The sequence below is a fragment of the Phocoena phocoena genome, chromosome 13 (assembly GCF_963924675.1).
Source record: "Phocoena phocoena chromosome 13, mPhoPho1.1, whole genome shotgun sequence".
Taxonomy (NCBI): Eukaryota; Metazoa; Chordata; class Mammalia; order Artiodactyla; family Phocoenidae; genus Phocoena; species Phocoena phocoena.
Genome location: NC_089231.1, coordinates 23,373,554 through 23,396,689, shown reverse-complemented (window position 1 = coordinate 23,396,689; position 23,136 = coordinate 23,373,554). Strand labels below are relative to the sequence as shown.

Here is a 23,136-nt window from a genome sequence, read left to right as displayed (position 1 = left end):
TTGCCCTGAGATAACCCGGGGCTGAGCTCACAGGGCAGACAGGTGTCCCTGCCCCCCGCTCAGGACAAAGGGCATCTGTGAGCGGAGGTGGTGTTCAGCCAGTGCACGCCCACAACGCCCTACAGGTTGCGGCCATCTTGATATACCTTCATGCTGGTTGGCAAATAGCCACCGCACAGGGCTCCTGAGTGTCCGTTTCCATGCCCAGGTTCAGCTGCCAGGTCCTCCCCTTGATCTAGCCACTGAAGGGTTACTGCCTGGCACAGCATGGGGGCTTCAGCCCAGGGGATAAATATTTTGAAGATGGCCTTTATTTGTCAAACCTCCAGGGGCAACATATGGTAGAAAGGGCTCTGGACTTAGGAGCCCTGGGCTGTCAGGCTCTGTCCCACCCGCCTAGCTCCACGGCGACCATTCTCACTGAGGCTTTTTGCTGCTGGGTCCTCCACCCACTCCAGCAGCACTCAACCCATGACAAATGAGAGTGGGGATGGAGATACCCCAGCTTCCCCTGCCCCCAAAGTGGGACCGTCTCTGAGGTGTGTCCCATGCTGTCTCTTGGAGGACTCAGTGGAACAGAGCCCCAGGGGCTCTCAGCAGGAACTGTTCATTGGCACATCCTCTACTGGCTTCTTCCCCATTGCCCTACTGGTGCTTCCTGGCATCGCTGCCGCATAAACTACCTCCGCCCCATTCCTTGTCTCTGGGGAAATCCAGCCTAAGGCAGAGTTCTAGCCCTGGACCTCCTGTAACCAACGGTGGCCTTGAGTCACTGTACCCCTCTGGACCTCTATTAATTCATTAGCGAAGTCAAAACGCAGCGTCTGCTCTGAATTTGTCCCTGGATTATGGTGAGGATCCTGAGAAAGGAAACATCCGAAAGCCTTTTTACACATGGAAAAGTACAAACACTAGGGGGTGTCCCCATGCTGAGGAGTCTTATTCTCAGCTTGGCAAGGACACAAATGGCCTTCCTGTCCTGCTCTGCTCTCCACAGCCATCGACTTTCTGGAGAAGATCCTGACCTTTAACCCCATGGATCGCCTGACCGCCGAGATGGGGCTGCAGCATCCCTACATGAGCCCGTACGCTTGCCCCGAGGACGAGCCCACCTCGCAGCACCCCTTCCGCATAGAGGATGAGATTGACGACATCCTGCTGATGGCTGCCAACCAGAGCCAGCTCTCCAACTGGGACAGGTGCGGTGCCAGCCCTGGAGTCTGGAACCCACATTCCCGTCCTCTCATTTCTATTTGCCTCTGATCCCCCATGACCTTTCCTTCTGTCTCCCAAGTTCTATAGCCCATAGGGTGCTTTCCCCAGCTTAGCCTCCTGCCTTTCTCTCCTGTCCCCAGACATTCCTGGTAGATGACCAGCTATGTCCTGCATGCGTGGTCGGGGCCTGCCTTTGTGCAACACCGGTCACCACCAGCTTTCCAACCCACCCCGAGTGTCCTGCACACAGGGCTCGATACAATGTTGGGCAAGCATTTAATGAGCACCCACAGCCAGAGCTCACGTCTAGTAGGCTGGGAATTTGCCCCAGAAAAGCAAAGTGCAGCAACGCAAGACAAGAAAACAATGTGACATTTACCACCACACAACACCTTCATGCCGTTCACATCATTTGTACCTCCTGAGATGCCAGTAAAGGGGCACCAATATTATTATTGCTCATTGACACACGAGGAAGCCACAGCTCAGAGAGGTTAGAGATTGGCATTGTGTCACACACCTAATTCCTGGCCTACGCGGGGCCCTCCCCAATCTGCACCCATGTCAGACACTGCTAAGCAATCACAAGACTCTTCCCTGCTAAACTGAGCCGGGCCTCAGAATCCTTCTCAACACAGTGTGCCCGGAAGTCACTACCAATGAATCAGAGTTGGATAGAAGATACAGTTTTTGACAATCTCCGCATAAGCACACAATGATCTCTTAGGTCCCTTCCTGTTCTGATGTTCCTAGATCAGGCACCTAAACATTTGGGCATCACCATCTGCTAATTCTGGAAGGAAGCACTGGTAGCCGCTCGGTTTAGAAATAGAAGTCGAGGGCTTAGAAGCTAGGACTCCAAGGGGGCCTAAGTGGGAGCGCTGCTGTTGCGAGAATGTGACAGCTAGTTACATAAGTGACAGATAAGCAGTTTCTCCTTTTCAGTCATTTGACAGATGATGGATTTCAGATTAAGGAGGCTCCGAGGGAGGGTCAGGGCAACGTTGCTATTTCAGGACAGGTTTGTTGGTTTGTTGTTGTTGTTATCAAGAGTTGCCAGCACATAGAGATTAATGAAGACTCTCTCCTCTGCCACCCCCATGCTAGCCCTGCCCTTGACTGTGGTTCCTGCAGCCCCTCGTCCTCCACTCCACAGCACCTGGGGGCACGGAGCATTGGCTCTGCAGGATTTGTCCTCTGCTTATCATGGCTATGGCATGGTGTCAGGAAGACTGTAGCAGGGTTTCTTTGGCCCCTGCCCATCAACTCTGACCACTTCTAAACCTGGTGCCCCTCTGCTCCCGACCCTTCCCATCACACCTGCATGAGGAAGGCGGACGACAAAGGCAACGGCAAACCCCTTCCCACAGGCCCTGCTGCTTCGGGCAAACTGCTTACCTCTGAACGCTAGTGTCCTCATCTATGAAGCAGGTGATAGCACTCACTCCACAGGGTTGCCTGGAGACTGCAGACACCTTACATCTGGCCCTTGGCATGTAGCAGCCAATGGTGACGGGCTTCACAAGTTCTTCCTCCTAGAAATCCCTGCAATTTCAAGGACCCTCATGGGAGGAGGCAGTGTTCACCTCTAGGAGTGACTCCTACCTTAATGGCATCACTGGGAGGGTGGGGAGAACTGGGACCTTCCTGTGCCTCGCAAACCACAAGGCGTGGACTGCAGCTGCCCGCCTGCCCGGTCACACAGCCAAACCTGCCTGTCCTTGGTTTTTCCTGTGTGAGCCCTAGGCCTCCTGTTCTGGGAGCGGCTGGCTGCTGCCTGAGGCTTCCCCTGGGCTCCCTGCCTCTCCCCGCCCCCTCAATTCTGCATAGAACACCTGGCACAGGGAGGGAGGGCTCAGCCCAAGCTGATGGCCTGCCCACCTGCCCTTCATTTGCTCTTGGCTAGCAGACATGGCTCTTCAGGGCCGCAGGACAGTTGACGGAGGGCAGAATTTCAAGGATCTCTGGCCTCTCCTGAGGGTGTCTGTAATCTTTCAGTACGCCCTGCCTGCTCAGCATCTACGCAAGGTGCTGCAGGGCCTCCAACCAGATCCACTATGGCAGGGGTACTTAGCCCTGGCTGGAACTTAGAAACACCTGGGGAGGTTTGACAACCACGCAGATGCTGGGCCCCTCCCTGGGCCTCCTGAATCAGCATTGGAGATGCGGGGCAGGCATGGAATTTTATTTTTAATCCCCCCCACAAGTGATTCTAATCTGAGCCAAGGCTGTGAAGCCCTCATTAGGGCCCTGCTACTCGAAGTGTGGGCCAGGGACCAGCAGAATCAGCATCACTGGCAGCCTGTCAGAAATGCAGACTCTCAGACCCTGCCGCATCTACTGGATCAGCATCTGCTGTCCAACAAGGTCCCCAGGTGATTTGTGTGCACATCAAAGGTTGCGGAGTACTGCACAGGTGCATCCACTAGAAAGTACCATTACATGAGGAGAGGGATTTTGTTTTGTTCCCTGCTGTGTCCGGTAATGCTCAGAACACCGCCTGGCACATAGGAGGTGCTCAAGAAATATTTGTAGGATATTCAATGAATACAAAAGGATACAAGAGTTAAGCCGGGCAATCAGTCCTTCTGCCTGAGCCCTGGAGGTTCACCGTTACTTTGTCCCATCACCCTCCCACCCTGGGAGGTGAGGGAAGGAGCTGGAGGGACTGGGAAGGAATGGAAAGCCGGCCTGTGGGTGGCAGACAGGGATCGGGGGGTTGGCTCCCTCCACAAAGCCAACCCGGTTGGAAGGGTCCAATCACCATCCTGGCTTACCTTTGCAGGTACCCTGTGAGCCTGTCGTCGGACCTGGAGTGGCGGCCCGACAGGTACCAGGACGCGAGCGAGGTGCAGCTCGACCCGCGCGCGGGCTCGGCGCCGCTGGCGGAGGACGTGCAGGTGGACCCGCGCAAGGACTCGCAGAGCAGCTCGGAGCGCTTCCTGGAGCAGTCGCACTCGTCCATGGAGCGCGCCTTCGAGGCCGACTACGGGCGCTCCTGCGACTACAAGGTGGGGTCGCCGTCCTACCTGGACAAGCTGCTGTGGCGCGACAACAAGCCGCACCACTACTCGGAGCCCAAGCTCATCCTGGACCTGTCGCACTGGAAGCAGGCGGCCGGGGCGCCCCCCACCGCCGCGGTGGCGGCGGACGCGGGGCCGCGCGACGAAGAGCCGGCCAGCCTCTTCCTGGAGATTGCGCAGTGGGTCCAGAGCACGCAGGGCGTCCCTGAGCGCGCCAGCCCGCCCCCCGACGGCCCCGAGCGCCGCCTGTCGGCCTCCCCACCCGGCCGTCCGGCCCCCATCGACGGGGGCGCCAGCCCCCAGTTCGACCTGGACGTGTTCATCTCCCGCGCCCTGAAGCTCTGCACCAAGCCCGAGGACCTGCCGGACAGTAAACTGGGCGACCTCAACGGCGCCTGCATATCCGAGCACCCTGGCGATCTCGTGCAGACTGAGGCCTTCTCCAAAGAAAGGTGGTGAGGGCGGCGGAGGGGCGCTCCAGGCCATCCCGAAGACCGCCTCCCTGGCATCTCCACCACCCCTGCCGCCCCTCTCTGCTGCCTTGGGGTTAGCAGAACACAGGAAGGATCCGAGGAGCGAGAGGAATATCCATTTCTTAAACTGCCTTAATAACTAGCCTTTAACCTCTGGGAGTGGGTTTGAATAGGAGCCGAGATTGGGGGTTGATCACTTTCCCAGTGAGGATGAGGCCCCTGTGCTTTGATAAGTGGCGGTGTACAGGGCAGAAGTATGTCTTAGCAGTCTGCAGGCCCCACCTGGGTGGCTGTGTGCAGTGGAACCTTGTAGGCAGTGTGTTGGAACCACCTGGCCCAGCTAGCCTCAGCTGACAGATGTGGAAGGACAGTGAGGCCCAGAGAAGCAAAGTGACTCTAAGTTCAGGGCCTAGTCAGTGTCAGGGAAAGCCTTGAACCCCAGGCCCCTGGCCCCCAGGCCAGTGTCTGTCCACTAAACAGTGTCTTCCTCTACTGGCGTCACTCCGGCTTTTCGCTCAGAAAACTTGCTTCAAGATGTTTCTTCCCTGTCCATTACCATCTGACCCATTCTACGTGCTTTTACTCAGAGCAATGCCCCTTGAACTCTGAAACTGGAAACTGAGCCAGCTTCTTTCCCCTAGTCACCAAGCATCTTTTTTTCTGGCTCCTCAAGTACGTAAATATTCCCATCTGCCTCACCCCTGTAGTATTTGCCTCACCCCGTGTGGTCTGAAATCTTGGTTGCAGACCAGACCAGTTTGGGCTCTGTGGGTAAAATAACCCATTCTCCCAGGCCTGTGCACACACCTTTTGCAGAACTTCCTATGCACCTTCCTGACACACGCACAGACACAATGACACAGCTCTTGCTCCCGAGGGAATGTCATACACGGGTGAGTTTGAAGACAGCAATTCCAAGAATCCCTCCAGCCTGCCCCACACCCCAACCCCCATACTCATAGCCCCGCTCCAAGCCTACTTTAGGAACTCATGTTCTCGGCATGAATTGCTCATTTGGTGGAGAGCAGTGAGGTGCCTGCCTAGAGCAAATGTGTTAGGAGAGAAGATTTCACACAGGGCCCATCCGACTTCATTAATACTGCCCTTGATTTTGATTATCCATTTAGCCCCGGCAAAGAGCAGGCCCCGAAAAAATGCATTGGAGAGCAAGAGGCCTTGGGGACAGGGAATCTGGAAGGGTAGGAAGGTATGAAAGGGGGGGTGCCAACATCGAGGGCCTTCAGGGGTCAGGCACCAGCATGGGGACCCCACGACAAAAGAAAGGACTCGAGGCCACCATGTCCCTCCTAGCTTAGGCCGGGATGAGTTCGGAGCATGGCAAACCAAAGGTGCACTTGTACACAGAGCCTGAGGGGGGATGGTGTGTGGGCACAGCAGGCCCTCTGCAGAAGCATGGAGCCCAGTCCCCTGGAAAAGCTCTGCCATTTCCACCGCTGGCGTTCAGCTTCCCCCAAAGATGCCCACAGGAGCCAGTCTGTAAACAGAGGATTCCTCAGTGCTGAGCTTAGGCTGGGTTCACCCTCACCTCCACAGCACCTTAAATCTAATCCGCTAACTAGGATCTGTGCGTCGAAACCTGCAACACGTTAGAAACTTATATTTAAAAACAACCATACTGCCCAATTTTTAAATGGAAAATATGTAAATATGAAGTGTCTGGGTTTCTTTTCTTTCTTTTTTGTTTTAAAGAAAAGGAAATGTACACCACTCCTCATGTGCCATTTGTCCTCAAAGGGTGGCTTTACTTTTTTGGTAAAGGAGCAAGCTGCTGACCTTGACCAGGAGTTCATGTATAATTGTTATTACAGAGGAATTGCTATGACTTACTCATGTTTTAAAAAAATCTATTAAACATTATTAAACTTGATCAGGATGGGCCAAATAAAGCTTTATTGGAACATAGATCCGTTTGTTCATTTACTTACTCTCTCATTCATTTACACATTATCTGATCCCGTCTTTAACAGCAGATGAGCCACTGGAGCCCGGCTGGCTTCTCCCTGCACCCATGAAGGCCAGCGTTTTGAGGGTTTGCAGTTGCAGGGGAGGCGAGGGGAGAATCTACACAGATTGGTAGAAAGGGAAGACATTCCAGAATCACCTGGGTCAGGCCCAGTGTCCATATAGTAGATTTCAAACCAACTTTTGGAGCCAATTCCAAACCTTCTGACCAAGGCTGGTCCTTGGTCCGATAGCTTCTTCCTAGCTTGGGGCTCTATCGGTAAGAAAAGTCAAATGGGGCACTGGCTTAGTTTCCTTCAGAAGCAAACTCTGAGACAAAGAATCAAGTGCAAATAATTTGGGGGTGGGAGGAATGACCTCAGGAGACACTGAGAGGTGATGGGGAAGTGATGGGGAGGGGAAAGAAGCCAACAAAGGGTGCGTGCGCGTCACCACTGTGGGCAAAGCAGCTTCATTCTGGTGTGGAGCTCCATTAAGCAGAGTGGAAGGAACATCCACCTCAGGGCCTTCCCACCCTGCCCACCCCTGGCTGATGAACACACCCCTGGCTGTTACTTCCCCAGCACTTCTGGCCTGTTCTGCACCGCAGCACAGGCTCCAGTGGACAGAGAAAGGCCACAGGCAAAAGGACACAGGTGCTGGCAGGTGGAAGTTGGAGTGGCACACACAGAAAGATGAGGACAAAGGGGATCTCGGTAGAGCACCAACTACACCCACAGGTGTCAACAATGGGATTTAACGTTGAAGAGTGTTCAGGACCCAGACAGAGAACATCTCCTAGTGTTGGCAATACACTCAGGTTTTCTCAACCTTTCCTATCCCCTCCTCCCGGCCTATAACAATTAAAACTGGTCACAGGGCAGGAAGCTGCACTTTCATAAAGCTTCAGCAAGTAGAGGTGAAAGAAGCTGGAGGTACTACCTAAGCTGGGTTGCTACCTAAGCTACCCGCGGCTTTTCCTTTCAACCTCCTAAACATCCCATGCCCAGCATCAGTGTCCCAGCCATTAGTCCCACTCATCAAACTCTGGGATCAGCAATCCCTGTCACTGTTGAGAAGATGTGGCGTCAAACCAATGGGGGTCTTTGTGTCAGAACCTACTGGCAGGCCTGTGGTGTGAGTGCAGGAGCACTTTTCTTGCCTGTGCATAGGGCCACTTTGATCCTTGAGGCTTGAATTTTGCTTTTTACCCTAAGAACTTCACGAACACCGTAAAAAACCCTTCCAGACTTTGACATTCAGAGTTCAAGTTACTTAGTCTCCACTGATGTCTCTTTCTTGCTCTGCACATTCTTGACTAACAGGAACGTTAACACTCGTAGGCCTCGTTACTTGAGCGCCCAGTGGCTAATTCCCATGGGAATGACAATGTGGGATCAGATTGGCCCTCGGAGCACCTACTTCACCCAGTCCCTCTGGTCAATCTTAGTTGACAGGCTTGTTGCAAACAGGCTCTGTTATGGGAGAGAACAAGCATATGAATGACAAGTTTGTGTCTAAGAGCAAAACCTCCCGTCCAACAATTGTTCCACCCTCTGTCTGGACAAGGCTTACATCTTCTCCACTTTAATTCATGGGCTCAAAACTAAGATAGAGCTTTAAATGACTGAGAAATTCCTTTGCAGAAACAAGGATACTGTGAGCCAGGCTGAGATGCATCAAAATATGGTTGTAGGGGTCCCAATGGCCATCAGAGCTTAGTCACTACCGTCTTGGCTTGGTTCTCAGGAATCCTGGGATGGGGATTCCTGAGTAAATGATTGATGGAGGGGATGCCTGAAGACAAGGGGGAGTATGGGATGCAGATTAGGGTTGGGGAAGAACACTCAGCAAGAACATGGTCCAGGCTAAAAACCAGCTTCAGCTCCAACCTACAGAGAGCTCTGGAGCACAAATTGCACCATGGAATTGACCCCACCTTGAGGATAAGAGGACGGCCTTTTGTGCCTCCATGTCAGCCAGTCCCTGGTTGCAGGCTGTGAGGGTAAGATGGAGGAGTAGAACCTTCTCACCAAAAGCAGCTCTCCTAGGAGCAGCCGTGAGCCATTCAGCGGCCAAACCCACAGCCACTGGGCAATTGGCAGACTCACTGCTGAAGGGGACCTATCTGGGTAGGGTACCACCCACATCACAGAGCACTGCACTAGGCACTATGGGGGATAAAGAGGGAGAAAAGGAGACTGCCCAGCAGACTTTTATGGTTTGAGTGGATAAATGGGGCAACTATATAAAACCTCTGAGGTGCAAGTAAGAGACCTTCAAAGTTCCCCACCTGGTGAGCACTCCAAGGCCCAGTTCCAGCCCTTTCGTTATACATTTCCTGCTGTTAACTTTCCCAAAAGCAGCCTCTCCACCACTGCCCCCTACCATGGAACCCTCAGCCAAGTGACTGTGTTGGGGGTCCCCAAGACCACCCTCAGGCTTGATAATTCACAGCAAGAAGGACCCACAGGATTCAGAGAAGCTATTATACTCATGGTTATGGGTTATTACATGAAAGGAAAAGGTACATAAGCTAAATCCAGGAGAAGCCAGGTACAAGATTCCAGGTTTTCCCTCCCAGCGGAGTTGCATGGGGACATGCTTCATTCTCCCAGCAGCAATGTGTGACAACACATGTGAAGTATTATCAGCCGGGGAATCTGACCTGAGCCACGGCGTTCAGGGTTTTTACCGGGGATCAGTTATGCAGGACTCTGGACTGATCTACGTTACTCAGTCTCCAGCCCCCCAAGAAGTCAAACTGATACAGCATGGCCCAGAGCCTCAGACATACAAAACATTCTTATCAGGCAGGGTATTCCAAAGGCTCAGAGATTACCTCTCAGGGGCCAGTCAAGGGCCAGTGCTTCTGAAGATAGGCCTTCCTCTGGAATGTACACTTGATCCTTGAGCAACAGGGGTTTGAACTCCATGGGTCTACTTATACGTAGATTTTTTTCAATAAATGTATACTACTGTACTACACAATCCACGGTTGGTTGAATCTGCAAATCTGGAAAAACTGATAGAGAGCTGACCATAAAGTTATATGTGAATTTTCTACTGTGTAGGGGTCAGTGTCCCTAATCTCCATGTTGTTCAAGGATCAGCTGTACTAGGCCCTGCTGAGTTAACCCTCTACTGCATGGTGACATTGAATATATTTGTGTCTCCTGCAATTCTAAAGTCACGTGAGAGTTTGTCTAATGTGACCATTACAGCAAAGCTGAGGCAACACAGCTGCTTATAATAGAAATCTTATTTGGTACAATATGCCTACTTATTTTTAAGAATATGCAGCATTATTTAAATATAATAATAGAGGTTTCCCTGGTGGCGCAGTGGTTGAGAGTCCGCCTGCCGATGCAGGGGACATGGGTTCGTGCCCCAGTCTGGGAAGATCCCATGTGCCGCGGAGCGGCTGGGCCCGTGAGCCATGGCTGCTGAGCCTGCGCGTCTGGAGCCTGTGCTCCGCAACGGGAGGCGCCACAACAGTGAGAGGCCCGCGTACCGCAAAAAAAAAATATATATATATATATATATAAAAAATAGAAATAGCATGCATGCTGAGGCAGGTGTTAGGCAAATCTAACACCTGAGATGCCTTTTCTTATTAAATCACAGTCTGCTTATGAAAGCCCAGACTGTCACCAGATTTGCAAGCTAGCTCACTGCTCATTCTGTCAGCGTGGTTATTACCACTGGGGCAATTGTGCCACGTGCATGATGGATTGCTTTGGGAAGCAACCATTTCCAACGATACCAGATCTGCATTGGAACACCGCGCTGCGGCTGCGGAGTTCTGCGGCTGAAGGAGCTCTCTGGCTGTGCAGCTGCCTGAGGGATGACCACGTGAAGCAAGAGGCACGGTTGAGAACTGAGGATGCAACAGTCAGGCTGAGCCACGGCCAGCTCCAGTCCTCAAGAAGATGGTGCTCGGGGGGCTCTGGAGGTGAGAAGGAAGGGAAAGACCAGACTCTTTACCTACGGGCACCTACCAGGTGTGATTAGAGGGTGTGATGGTTAATTTTATGTGCCAGCCTGATTGGGCCATGGTGGCTGGGTATTTGGTCAAACATTATTCCGGATGTTTCTTTAAGAGTGTTTTGGGATGAAATTAACATTTACATCAGTGGGCTTTGAGTAAAGCAGACTGCCCTTCATAATATGGTGGGGCCTTATTCAATGAGTTGAAGATCTGAATAGAGAAAAAAATTGACCTCCCCCGAGCATGAAGGAAATCTGCCAGCAGACAAGCCTTTGGGCTTAATCTGTAATGTCAGCTATTCGTGGGGTCTCCAGCCTGCTGGGCTACCTTGCAGATTTCAGGTTTGTCAGACTCCAGCCTCCATAATTGTGAGCCAATTCTTTAAAATAAATCTCTCTCTCTACACACACACACACACACACACACACACACACACACATACACACACACACACACACACACAAACACACCTTATTGGTCCTGTTTCCCTGGACAGCCCTGACTAGTAAAGAGGGCAGGACTTTAAATGTACTTTCCATTTTAATCCTCACCACAATTGAGGAGACCGATGTCATTAAACCCATTTTAGAAATGAGGAAACTGAGCCACAGAGAAGTTAAATAACTTATCCAAGGTCAGTATAACATAGGGTTTCAGAACAGGACTAATAGATCCAGACAGCCCGGGCTGGAATTCTAGCTCCACCACTCACACGCTGTGTGACCTGGGGCAAGTTACATAACCTTTCTATGCCTCCATTTCCTCATCTGTAAAATGGGGATAATAATAATAATAGCTATCTCATAGAATCATTGCAAAGATTAAAGTGTTAAAATATGTAAAGCACTTAGTCTTTGTACAATACAGCGTTATATGTGTAGAAAGTGCTTTATAAGTGTTTGATTAGTAATTAAGATAAACAAGATAATACCAATAGTAAGTGGTGGACCCAAATTTGTACCTAATAAATAACACTTTCAGTGTTATTTGTTCTCTGGGGTTTTTACATTATGTCAAACATGTGGAAAATCCACATCTCCATTAAAAACAAAAGTCAAGAGCAAAACCCCACCATCTGAAGTATTTGCCCAGCCCACAACCTCCCTTCTCTGAGAAGTGTACTCCCGCATTCACAGGGGAGTCCTCTGCATCCACGTTTGTGTTTTGGTGACCTTCCTCCCTCACCTGTCCCACCTCCACCCAGGTGACTGGACCAGGGCACACACCTGACCTGAGTTGGGCCAATCACGTTCCTTCTCCTGGGAATTTAAATTTAAGATGCAGAGACATTTGTCAGTGTTTGCTGTTGCTTGAACTGAGGACAAACCAACCTCAGAACTGTGAGGTGACCAGGTTCACTGTGTATCTTTAATCACAAAGGGAGAGGAAAAAGCAAGAGGAGAGAGAGAGAGACAAAGAAACTGCCCTAGTGCTGGTCAGGTTTCTCCCAGTTTCAGTGTCTTGTGGGGACCTGGCTGCACCTTCTGCCCCTGGTTCCCATTGGTTACCCCATGACCTTAGACTAACACCGCTTTATGTGCAACTCCCTTGACTGGACTCTGGAGGCTGAGAAGAGCCCAAGCCTGTGCTGAACCTCCACACCTGACCTGGATGTGGAGGACCTGTATCCCCCAGCATCCTTTCACACTTTGGCACAGGTCGCTCATCACAGCAGCCTCCTGTGAGCAGTTCTTTGCAGAAAAAGGGAGGAGACTGCGTGGTAGTTCCATGAAGTGAGGGGCTCTGGGAAGGATTTAGATAAAGCCCTCACCTGGATCAGAATTTTGTGAACCCAACTGTGGGAGAGTAATGAGTGCCAGGTGGCAGGGAAAGATGTGGAAGGACCTCTGGGGCCAGTTTCATCTCCTCTAAAATTCTGCCTGAGGCTGCTCTGAACTGAGAAGGGCAGAGGTCAGTCGATGGCAGGAGTAGCTCCCAGCTGCCAGCCCCACCCCCTCATGATTTCCAGCCACTTTCCAATTCGGTAGCCACTCACCACATGTGGCTACTGAACCCTTGAAGTGTGGCTGGTCTGTATCGAGATGTGCCGTAAGTGTCAAATACACACCAGATTTCAAAGGTTTACATTCAAAAAAGAATGTAAAATATCTCATTCATAATTATATTGATTACACATTAAAATCACATTTTTGATATGGTATTAAATAAAATATCAATATGTTAAAACTAACTTCATCTGTGTCCCATTATTTTTTTTAATACGACTGGCTAATACAAAAGTTTTAAATTACGTATGTGCCCCACCTTTTACTTCTATTGGATAGCACTCTCTGACACTCTCATTGGGAACAAACTTCAAAAGATCAAGGACACCAAGCTGTTGGTATAATTAAACTTCTATCAAAATCTGTGAGCATGAGAGTTTATCCAGCCAACAAACGTCCTCTGACCATAGGAAGGAAAAGAGCCACAGCTGAGTTTTACCAAATGGATCTCATTAAATTAATTACATTACCACTGGACAGCTCATTCAATGCCCTCAAGGAGTTTTAATAAAATCAGCAGTGTCAGGGCAGAAAGAGACCATCTACTGAATTTTACCCTAGAGATAAGGTTGTAGGTTCAGGGAGAGCTAGCTGACCAGAGTAAGATCATATAGCAAGATGGTGGCTTCTGGCTCATAATCTAATTCTCTTCCTTCTACAGCATGATGCCTTATCTTGGGGCTTGAAGCATTCACTATGGTTGGCTATCCAGAAGTAATTTCCAACACCCTTTCCTCTTGTCTACGTCCCTAGAGGCTGAAACACTTTGCTTTTCCAACCTTCCCGGAAGCATTCTACAGCCATGTGACCCAGTTCTCGTCAATGAGGTATAAAGGGATGTTTCCTGAGGATCTTCTCAATACATATGAGAAGAAAACCTTTTACCTCTGCTTCCTGCTTTTGAATTTGGATGCAGTGCTGGAACTGCAGCAGCCATCTTAAGATCATGAGACAACAAAGCCAAAGAACAGAACAAAAGTTAAACAGACTGTGGGGGTGAAAAAAGAGGGATAGAAAGAGCCCAAGTTCATAATGATGTCATTAAGTTACTGAACCAGTCCTAGAACTGCCTACTTTCAGACTGTTTGTTAAGAAAACAATAAATATCCTTGTGATTAAGCCATTAGTCTTCAGTTCCAAGTTTTCTTTAACTCGCAGCTGAAAGCATCCCAGTGAATACTTATTTGAAGGTCCCTAATTCCTCCACTATCTTATTCTACTTCATTCCTGTCACTGTTACAGTCCAGGCTCCTGCAGCTTGGTAGACTCTTGGCTGACCGCAGGGGCATATTTCTGCTCAGGGTTATGCCTTTTATTGCAAAGAACCTGGCTTTTCCTAGAACACACGTGCAAAAGTTCCCAACCAAAATGAGTGTTTGGGCTCTCTTGTAGAGGCAGCCAAATGTTGTTCTCATCCCCTCCTGCCACCCAGGGAAACCTTCTTGCATTATTTATTGTGTATTTAACCTATAGTTCTCTAGCCATCCTGTTTCTCCAGCCTATTTCCCGAGATGTTTACTGGACACCTAGCTCCTCTCAGAAATAGCCACAGTCCCCGATTTACAAGTCCTCCTCCCTGGCTTTCATATCTGCTCCTATCTCCCACCTTTGTACTTCCTGGGAGAAGATAGACATCTATCCAGAGAAGTGCCCATCTGCAAGCCCCATTCCCTCATGACTTCCAGCCACTGTCCAATTCAGTAGCCACTGGTCACACGTGGCTACTGAGCCCTTGAAATGTAGCCGGTCCTAGTTGAGAGGTGCTGTAAGTGTCAAATACACATCAGATTTCAAAGATTTAGTACCCCCTGCAAAAGACTGTAGAATATCTCATTCATAATTATTTATATTGATTATATATTAAAATTATAACATTTTTGAAATCATATTAAATAAGATATATTAAAACTAACTTCACCTGTCTCTTTTTACTTCTTTCAATGTGGCTGGCTAATACAAAAGTTTAAAATTATATAAGTGCCCCGCATTGTACTTCTGTAGGACAGTACAGTTCTAGAATGCTATGAACTGACTATGGCTTTAATTCTTCTACAATAATATTTCATTTCAGTGAGGTCTCCATCTTCTCAAACTAAAAGAGTGACCCCAGAATTCCAGGCCTCAAGCAGTCTATGTGGAACAGGTCTCTTTCAAATCAAATCAGAACATAAAAGTGTTGGCCTCTTGTCTTAAAGATTGTTTGCAGACCCACTTAAACAGCCCTAAACAAACAAACCAAAAAAAGTGTTTATTACACAGATACAATAGTGTCTCTTGAAATCTGAAGGCCAGAAGCAGAATGGAGAGTTATGAGGAACTTAAACAGAAGCCCTGGAGAAGCCAAGAATCAAAGTTCTTCTCTTCACCTCCCTTTGCAAAGGGTTTTATTATCTCATCTCCTGGCCCACCCAACCACTTTCATTTGACTTGGAGCCCTGAACCTGAACGTCCTTCTGCTTTTTCTGAGTTTAGCAAAATCAATCACTGAAGTCACCAGAACAGAGTGGAGGATCAAGATGACCTGCTTACCAGATTACAGGTAATTTATTTTACCTCCAGTGGCGCCAGAGACTGCATTTTACATTTGGATCCCATCACGCTGAGCTGTGATTTATTTATTAGACTTGACAATGAGCTGAGTCTGCCTGGTGCGCACAGAGGAAATTTCAGTCTGAATCAGAAAGCAGAAGGAGCTGTGCCAAGGATGGACACTGATTTAATGGTGGGTGTGCCTCCTCACCATCAGGGAGCTTGTAAAATTAGGTCACAAGGGAGGGAACTCGTTAAGATAACTCATTATTACAAAGATCTGCGTATGTGGAGGACTGTATAAACAAAACTTCATCCCTTAAAACCCTAATGGGACCTGGTCAGATGAAAAAAGCAGTCAAGGGCTTCCCTGGTGGCGTAGTGGTTGAGAGTCCGCCTGCCGATGCAGGGGACACGGGTTCGTGCCCCGGTCCGGGAAGATCCCACATGCCGCGGAGTGGCTGGGCCCGTGAGCCATGGCCGCTGAGCCTGTGCGTCCAGAGCCTGTGCTCCACAACGGGAGAGGCCACAACAGTGAGAGGCCCGCGTAACGCAAAAAAAAAAAAAAAAAAAAAGCGGTCAAGGTTAGACCTCTCGTGTGGGTGGCAGACATTCCCCAAATGGATTGAACAAAGCTCTGCAGAGAAGACCCCCTCACTGACCCTCCTACTCCATTCTTTCCCAAGCCAACACCTCTCACATTCCAGCGTTCCATTCTTGCGTGCACCATGTTACCTGGAAGGAACAACACATTGCACTAGCATGAGATCCTTCACCAACTACATTGAGAGCAAGGCCTAAGAGAAAGCAACAGAGGTCAGACTAGCTCGGGTGAGACCCAAACTTGTCCTACAACTAGTGTGACCTGCAATGGAATGAAGGGTAGCAGAATATGCCACGCCAAAATAAGCCACTTTGGCCTAAAAATTATTTTGAGCTGAAGGCAATTAAGAATCAGCAAGCACGGGGCTTGCCTGGTGGTACAGTGGTTAAGAATCCGCCTGCCAATGCAGGGGACATGGGTTCGATCCCTGGCCCAGGAAGATCCCACATGCGGCAGAGTAACTAAGCCCGTGCGCCACAATTACTGAGCCTGAGCTCTAGAACCCGCGAGCCACAACTACTGAGCCCATGTGCCGTAACTACTGAAGCCCGCACGCCTGGAGCCTGTGCTTCGCAGCAAGAGAAGCCACTGCAATGAGAAGCCCACGCACCGCAACGAAGAGTAGTCCCCGCTCACCGCAACTAGAGAAAAGCCCGTGTGCGGCAACAAAGACCCAAAGCAGCCAAAAATTAATTAATTAATTTAAAAAAAAAAGCAGCAAGTGCAAGAAAGCTCAGCTCTCCCTATCTGTCCTCTTTTCTGCCTAAAGAGAAGATATAAATTTTCCTTTTACTGGAGACAGACTCTTATCAGCCCAGAGAAGGCACCAGAGGAATCTGCAAACAAACCTCACTCCATTTCCTCCCATTAATTTACCTTCCTGCCACTTGCCACCTTTGGAAGGCTGAAACTGTTTTCCTTTGTGTGTCATTTCTCTACGGATGCATTGTCCTTTGTTGAAGATGCTATATAAAGCAGAGTTCTGAGCCGCCATTTTGAGTTACTCTTCATTTTGGGTTTCTCCCCTGTGATATGCATTGTATGTTAATAAACTGTTTTTCTCTTGTTAATCTTTTTGTTAGGGTCCCACCTGAAAACCTAAGATGCTTAGAGGTGAAGTTTGGCCTCCCCTCTTCAAAGGAAGAGAGATGGAAACCAGGAGGAAGAACCATTGGCCACTTGATGAAGGAAGTTGAGCTGGGCTGAGAATGAAGGGGGAATTTCCACAGGGAGATGTGGGGAAGGGCCTCTGGGGAAAGTTTTTTCTGGACAAACGCTCTGAAATCCATCCCAGGAGAGACTATGAAAAGGTGGGGATGATAGAGTAGGAGCATTCAGATCAGAAACTCTTGGCAATGTGAGGCCCCAGAGCTTAACCTTCTTTTCTTCCACGCTGGGAACCTTCAGTGTTTCAGATGCTGCCTCCTGGGCTGGCCTGGCTGCTAATCTGGAGCCCCGTAGAGCATCTTTCCGTGGTAGTAAAGCCCAAGTTGACCATTTCTCCTTCTACAAACTCTATCACCATGTTTCCCAAGCCGAGTAGCCGGAGAGCTGAGCTGGCCTGTTGCAGCAAGAGCAATGGGATAGCGTTTCTCGTCTCTTCTCTAGATCGTGCAGGACTCCCAGCCTTAGCCAAGCTCTTCTCCACGTGTGCACCAAAGACGCCATCTTGGCCACTCCTGACACCTACCATGTCTCCCCTCTTCAGCGCAGGCTCTGAGAGGCCGTGTTTGCTGCGAGGCCCCTGGGATGAATGTCCAAGTGGCAGTAGCTGCAGAGAAGCTACGGTGAAGCCCAACTCAGAGCCCCTTCCTGTAGCTGCCAGAGCTTCTCAGAAATTCTATACATAGAACCATTCTACATTTTCCTGCCTCTTCCTACTGCTTCAAGGCTCCCTTCACTTAGACAGAGGGAGCGGGAAGGCTCATTCCCCTGAGGTAGACTCCCAGCAGGGCCTCCCCACCTGCCTCTGAGCGGCCAGTCCTGTCTGTGCTCTGGGGCTCAAGCCAGAGTCCCTGCCGTGCAAGTAAGAAGCAGGTCACTTCCTTGGATCTTCTCTTCTAGAAACAAAGTCTATTGACTTCAGAGAAGGAGGGGGAAGTCCTGCCAGCCTATGGGACTGGACCCCGTGAAGTCACCATTCAAGTTTAGGAACACCAGGCTTCCAGGGGGAGGATTCCCCGGTAGGCTGGGCTGATAGGTCAGAATTAAGTTCAGCATTCTCTGCTCTACGTGGCAGCTCAGTCCTATCATCCGTCAAACAGGGCTCAGCCCCACCTGCAAATCCCAGCTGGTGCCCAGATGTGGTGACGCGCCCCAGAGGCCAGAGCTTCCACCATCTGACTTAGTGACAGGTTACAACAGAAAGGACCAAGGAGGACTCCCATAGGAATGCTTGAAAATCCAGGCACCCTGAAGGAGTGTCCATTTGAGAGAATTGACTTACTAGGTAACTAGACCAGGAGGAGCCCCAAGGCAGTTCCACCTCCCAGGCCCCTGATTTACACTGCAAATGGTCTTCCTGGAACCAAAGGCAAGAGTGATGGCAAGAGAGGAAAGAACTGGAAGACAGTCTCTCACTCTCTCCAAGGACACCACTACTCCACTGTGCTGGGGCCAGACCTCAACCCTCCCTGGAAAGTGCGATGCTTCATTTTAACTCTCTGTTTACATGGCTCGTAGCTCTATGGAGGTTTAGTGAGAACCAAACAAGTGATGAGACTGAGATATGGCGATAAACCCTCATTTTTTGGAGGTCTTGATTTCAATAGCTGTACTTCCAGTTCAGGGGTGCTTTGAAAAATAGTGATTGTGAGTATGGATTTTTGTGTGTAATGATTATGAAGCAAACAGTTTATTATTATTATTGACATTATTATTATTATTATTATAAATCTCCCTCTGTAAACCACCCGAGATGAAGGCTAAATGTGTTTACTTTGGGGGCTGAGGTAACGTGCAGTGGAAAGCTATGCCCTTCTAAATTAAAATCATCTGCAGTAGTCCAGAGAAGGTGTGTGAGGTGTTCCCACGGGAAGGTGGGTCCAGAGTCCAAGCTGCCGGCTGTCACTCTCCACATCAAGACATGCGACTGTTGGAGAGGAAAAACTTTTCCTCCCCCCTCCTTTGTTCTTAATCTGGGGTCTGTGAATTCAACTGACAAAAGACGGATTAACAAGACAAAAAGGCTTATTTGTGAACACATGAAAGCCAACAAAAGAAGTAACTGGCTTGTTCAGTACAGCGGACCCTTGAACGGCACAGGTTTGAACTGTGAGGGTCCATTTATTCATGGATTTTTTCCAGTAGTGAATACTACAGTACTACTCGGTCCAGGGTTGGTTGAATCCACAGGTGCAGACGAACCTCTGATGCGGGGGTCCAAATTATACACAGATTAACCCCTGCATTGCTCAAGGGTCAACTGTAGGTGAAGTTAGAGGATTATATACCTCTAGTAGGGGAAAGGTAGGGGAAGGAAAAGCCTTTTATGGGCTTTTGGAAAAAATAAATGAGTTTTTAGGAGAGCAATCAAGAGATAAAACTTGTGATAGTGTTTGTACAAGTACGAATAAAGTTTCCGTCTCCTTCAGGGCCTCAAAACTCCCCTAGAGGAGAGACTTAATGTGGATTTTATTCGCATTCTCCCTTCTGGGGGTAGATCTGCCCTGTAGAAGAAATTTACGGCAGCCTTATTTCCCAGAGTTTGTTGCTTTTAATCAGATGAGGAAAGCAGCCCCAAGGAGGTTTCTTTCTGTACCTTTTGATTCTCAATTGCCTTCAGCTCAAAATAATCTTTATGCTAAAGTGGCATATTTTGGGGGTGGCGTATTCTGGTCTCCTTCACAACTGAGAGGGGACAGTTTTCAGCGACCGCCCCAGAATGAAGCAGCCGCACGGAGCCATCGCGCTAGGTTTCCATCAAAGGCACCTTGCCCTCACTGTGCACTCACCTGCCCAGAGCATCCTTCATCTTCCTGTCACTCCCGCCACCCCATGGCTCCCAGCTCCCTTCGGCTGGATGTGGAGGACGAGTGGGGTGCGAGGAAGAAACAGTGACCACTGTCAAAGGAACCGTAGCTTCTACCTTTACTGCTGTTTTGTTCCTAACCAGCCTGGGAAGTAGCGGTTAGGGGTAGTTAGCTATAAAGGAATGTTAAACAATTTTAATCAGGGCTTTGAAATGCGAACCCCACATACTGAGCAGAGGGGTTAGCAGTTCCAAACAGTGGGAGGAGGGGCATTATTTTTAGATATCTCAAGAAGCTAAGAATTTGCTGGAAAATACCCACAGAACCAGGGTCAAACGTGAGGGGCAGGGGTCGGGGGGTGTTAAGGAGAGGACCAATCCTCAGGTCAGGGCCAGAAGATGGCCTTCGCTATGCTGAGGAAGACGTGAAAGCGTAAGTGGGGAATCTGGCTGAGACAGAGAGGGGCCCTGGGCGGCGTATGTGAAATCCAAGCAGCTGGGTCGGGGAAGCAGGGCTCTGGTTGTGAGATGTAGGGCTAGACTACAGAGCCCAGGTTTAAACCTGGCACGGCTGGTTCAGACAGAGGGAAGGAGAGTGGATTCACTCTCCAGTGAGGTGGACTGTGGGAAAGCAGAAATGTAAAGAAGGCTTGGGGCATATGTATGTATAGTAGTGAGAAGACCTCAGGGCCAGGAGATAGGAGTTTGGGTCCCTCGCCTGCCCACCTGTATCATGGCGAGTGTGGACCATGCCTTGTGTCCGTTGCACGAGATGATGAGTTCAGAAATGTGCCCTCTTATGAAGTCCTGCACGTACGTGTAGTGGGAAAGACTACTTCACAAAACAGAGCTAAGGTGTACACACGCCTGGATGGATGGTTCTAGGGCCACAAGAGGTTTCCTCTGGGCAAGTCTCCACAGCAACAAGAGCCTCAGGCAGGACAGGACAAGGTTAACACTGAACACGCTGAACACATCTGATGAAGCACTTTTATGGTGCTTAGAGCTGAGATGGAGCATGAACAAAACCAATCTACTCCTCCCCTAAAGGACCGGGCAGCCAGGTGAAGGGAGTTGGAAATTGATCCACCATGGCTGCTCCTAGGCTTCGAGCATCTCCACTCTGACTCAGGGGAAGTCCCAAGCCAGCTCTTCACTTGGGGACTCTGGTGCCTTCCATCTGCCACTCCTGGGAAGCTGTGCCCCCCAAATTGGATCAAATGCCTGGTGATGGAATTACCAGGAAGTACAAGGAGGACTGGGGGCGTTGGGAGGGGGAGAAGTGAGGGCAGCAGGCTGGGGGTGGGGGGAACTGCCGAGGAGGAATCAGCCAGCAGCTGCTGCAAAGACCTGGAGGAGAGGAAAATGAGATCTGACCCGACTGGGCGAAGACAAAGGAACAGGCAGGACCAACCCCCTGTCCAGGCTCTACCGACCACCTGCTCCAGGAGGGAGGGGCGGCGGGAGGTCCCACAGGCCCGCAAAACCGACCAGATCTGCTTCTGGGCCGAGTTCACTGGGTCCCTTCCTTTCCCACCTCCCCAAATGCTTCGACTCAGCTGAATTCTGAATTTGCCAGCCTCGTAGGTAGGGTCTGTAGGATACGACTCCAAAATAGGCCCAAACACAAGAAAGCACCCCCCATTCCTGGGATGGGGAGGAAGCTCCACCATCAGAGACCCCTTTTCTCCTTTGGGGAGGAAGCTTTGAGAGGCTTGTCGCCTGACAAAAGGCCAATATAGTGCCCTCGGAAACCAACAGATTCCATGCCCTGTCAGGCCCCTCACGTTACTGAGTTTATCTTAAAGGAAGGGAGATACCCTGCATGGGTCTTGTCAGAAGGGCCCAAGGGAAGGAAATAAGATGCCCCCACGACTGGTGGAGAGAGAGAGAGGGCAAGGAGGTGAGCTTACCCTGAGATTAAAGGAGTGGGAGACGGAGGGAGGCAACAAGAGGTGATGGAAAGAGACACAGAGCAGAAGGGAGTGGGGAGGGGTGCCAGAGAGAGAGAGAGAGACTCCTGTCTGAATAATGACATCATGTTTTCCACTTACCTCATCTGGCACCCGTGACCCAGGGGCTTGTTTTCATGTGAATGAGAATGTCTCTCAGTTTGTTTTTTGTGTACTTACCCTCAAGAGCTATTTGTTCTAATCAGTGTCTCTAACAGCACACCCCCCAGCAGCTCCCCTGATTCACAACCTGCCCTTCTGGAGGCCAAGGACAGACATCTATTTCGAAATACGCGAAACACACCCACCAAGTGGGAAAACTAGAGGACACGAGAAAGACGTGGAATGAGCCTTTCCTGCCCTTGGAATGAGGCCCCTGCAAGAGGAGTCTGCACCGATCACCTCTAACTCCCAGCTGGTGGGTCTCTGCTCTTCTCTGCACTATTCGGCCAGGAATGTTCGCTCTGCATCCAAGAGCCTGACTTGCAGACCCAGCACCTGGAGCCAAACTTCCATCAGAATCAGGGAAGAAATGAAATGAGCAGGAACCCGCTGAATTGAGTAGAAAGAGATGCTGAATTGACAAAGCCTGAGCGCTCTCGCAGCCACAGTTTGAATTTGATCCTCGGGCCTCATTGTTCCAACCGACGTGGACAATAAGAAAGGAAGACATCTGGGGGCCGAGACAATGGGCGATTCAGCAAGTGTCCATCTGAAACTTCACCTGTCCCTCAGCCCAGGTCAGGCCTCTCCCGCCTCCGTGCCTCCACTTCCTGAGGTGCAAAACCAGGGCAATTTAAAATCACTTCAATCATTCCCTCAATGAACAAATACAGAGTGAGGATCTACTATAGCCCGGCGACTGGGGCCGAGACCTGGGAAAACAGATAAATACTACAGACCTTCAACTAAAAGCACATGTGCCTCCCTATTGAGAAGCCTTCTGAACTTGCAGAGAGGGCTTCCACTATGAGCCCCACACAGCCCAGGAGGGAGACAGGAAAGTTCTAGATACGAACTCCGAGGGAGGGGCTTCAGCGCTCTGTCCACGCCTTCATAACTGGTCCGTGGCTGGACTGGGCTATGGAATTGAGCCTCCAAATTTGGAGGCCCAGATGGCCCAGAGGTTTGGAGGTAGACTATGATGGAGGTCTTGGAGGGAAAGTGGGTGCTATAGGCTGGACATTTGTGTCCCTCAAAATTCATGTTGAAATTTTAACCCCCTAGGAGACGGGGAATTTGGGAGGTGATTAGTTCATGAGAGTGGAGCCATGAATGGGTTCAGTTCTCTTATAAGAGAGGCTTGAGAAAGCTCCCTTGCCCCTCCTGCCATGTAAAGTTACAGTGAGAAGAGGCCGTCTATGAGGAAGTGGGTTCTCACCAGACACCAAATCTGCTGGCACCTTGACCT

General features: G+C 50.0%; 1 protein-coding gene across 1 annotated transcript in view; it reads left to right on the top strand.

Annotated features, from left to right (window-relative positions):
* Positions 1-4,697, top strand: part of MAPK4 (mitogen-activated protein kinase 4) — a 75,715-nt gene extending 71,018 nt beyond the window's left edge. Inside the window, exons 4-5 of the mRNA XM_065890063.1 lie at positions 998-1,199; positions 4,001-4,697. Coding sequence (XP_065746135.1) covers positions 998-1,199; positions 4,001-4,697 — 899 coding nt within the window. The remainder of the gene's footprint in view (positions 1-997; positions 1,200-4,000) is intronic.
* Positions 4,698-23,136: the final 18,439 nt, after the last annotated feature.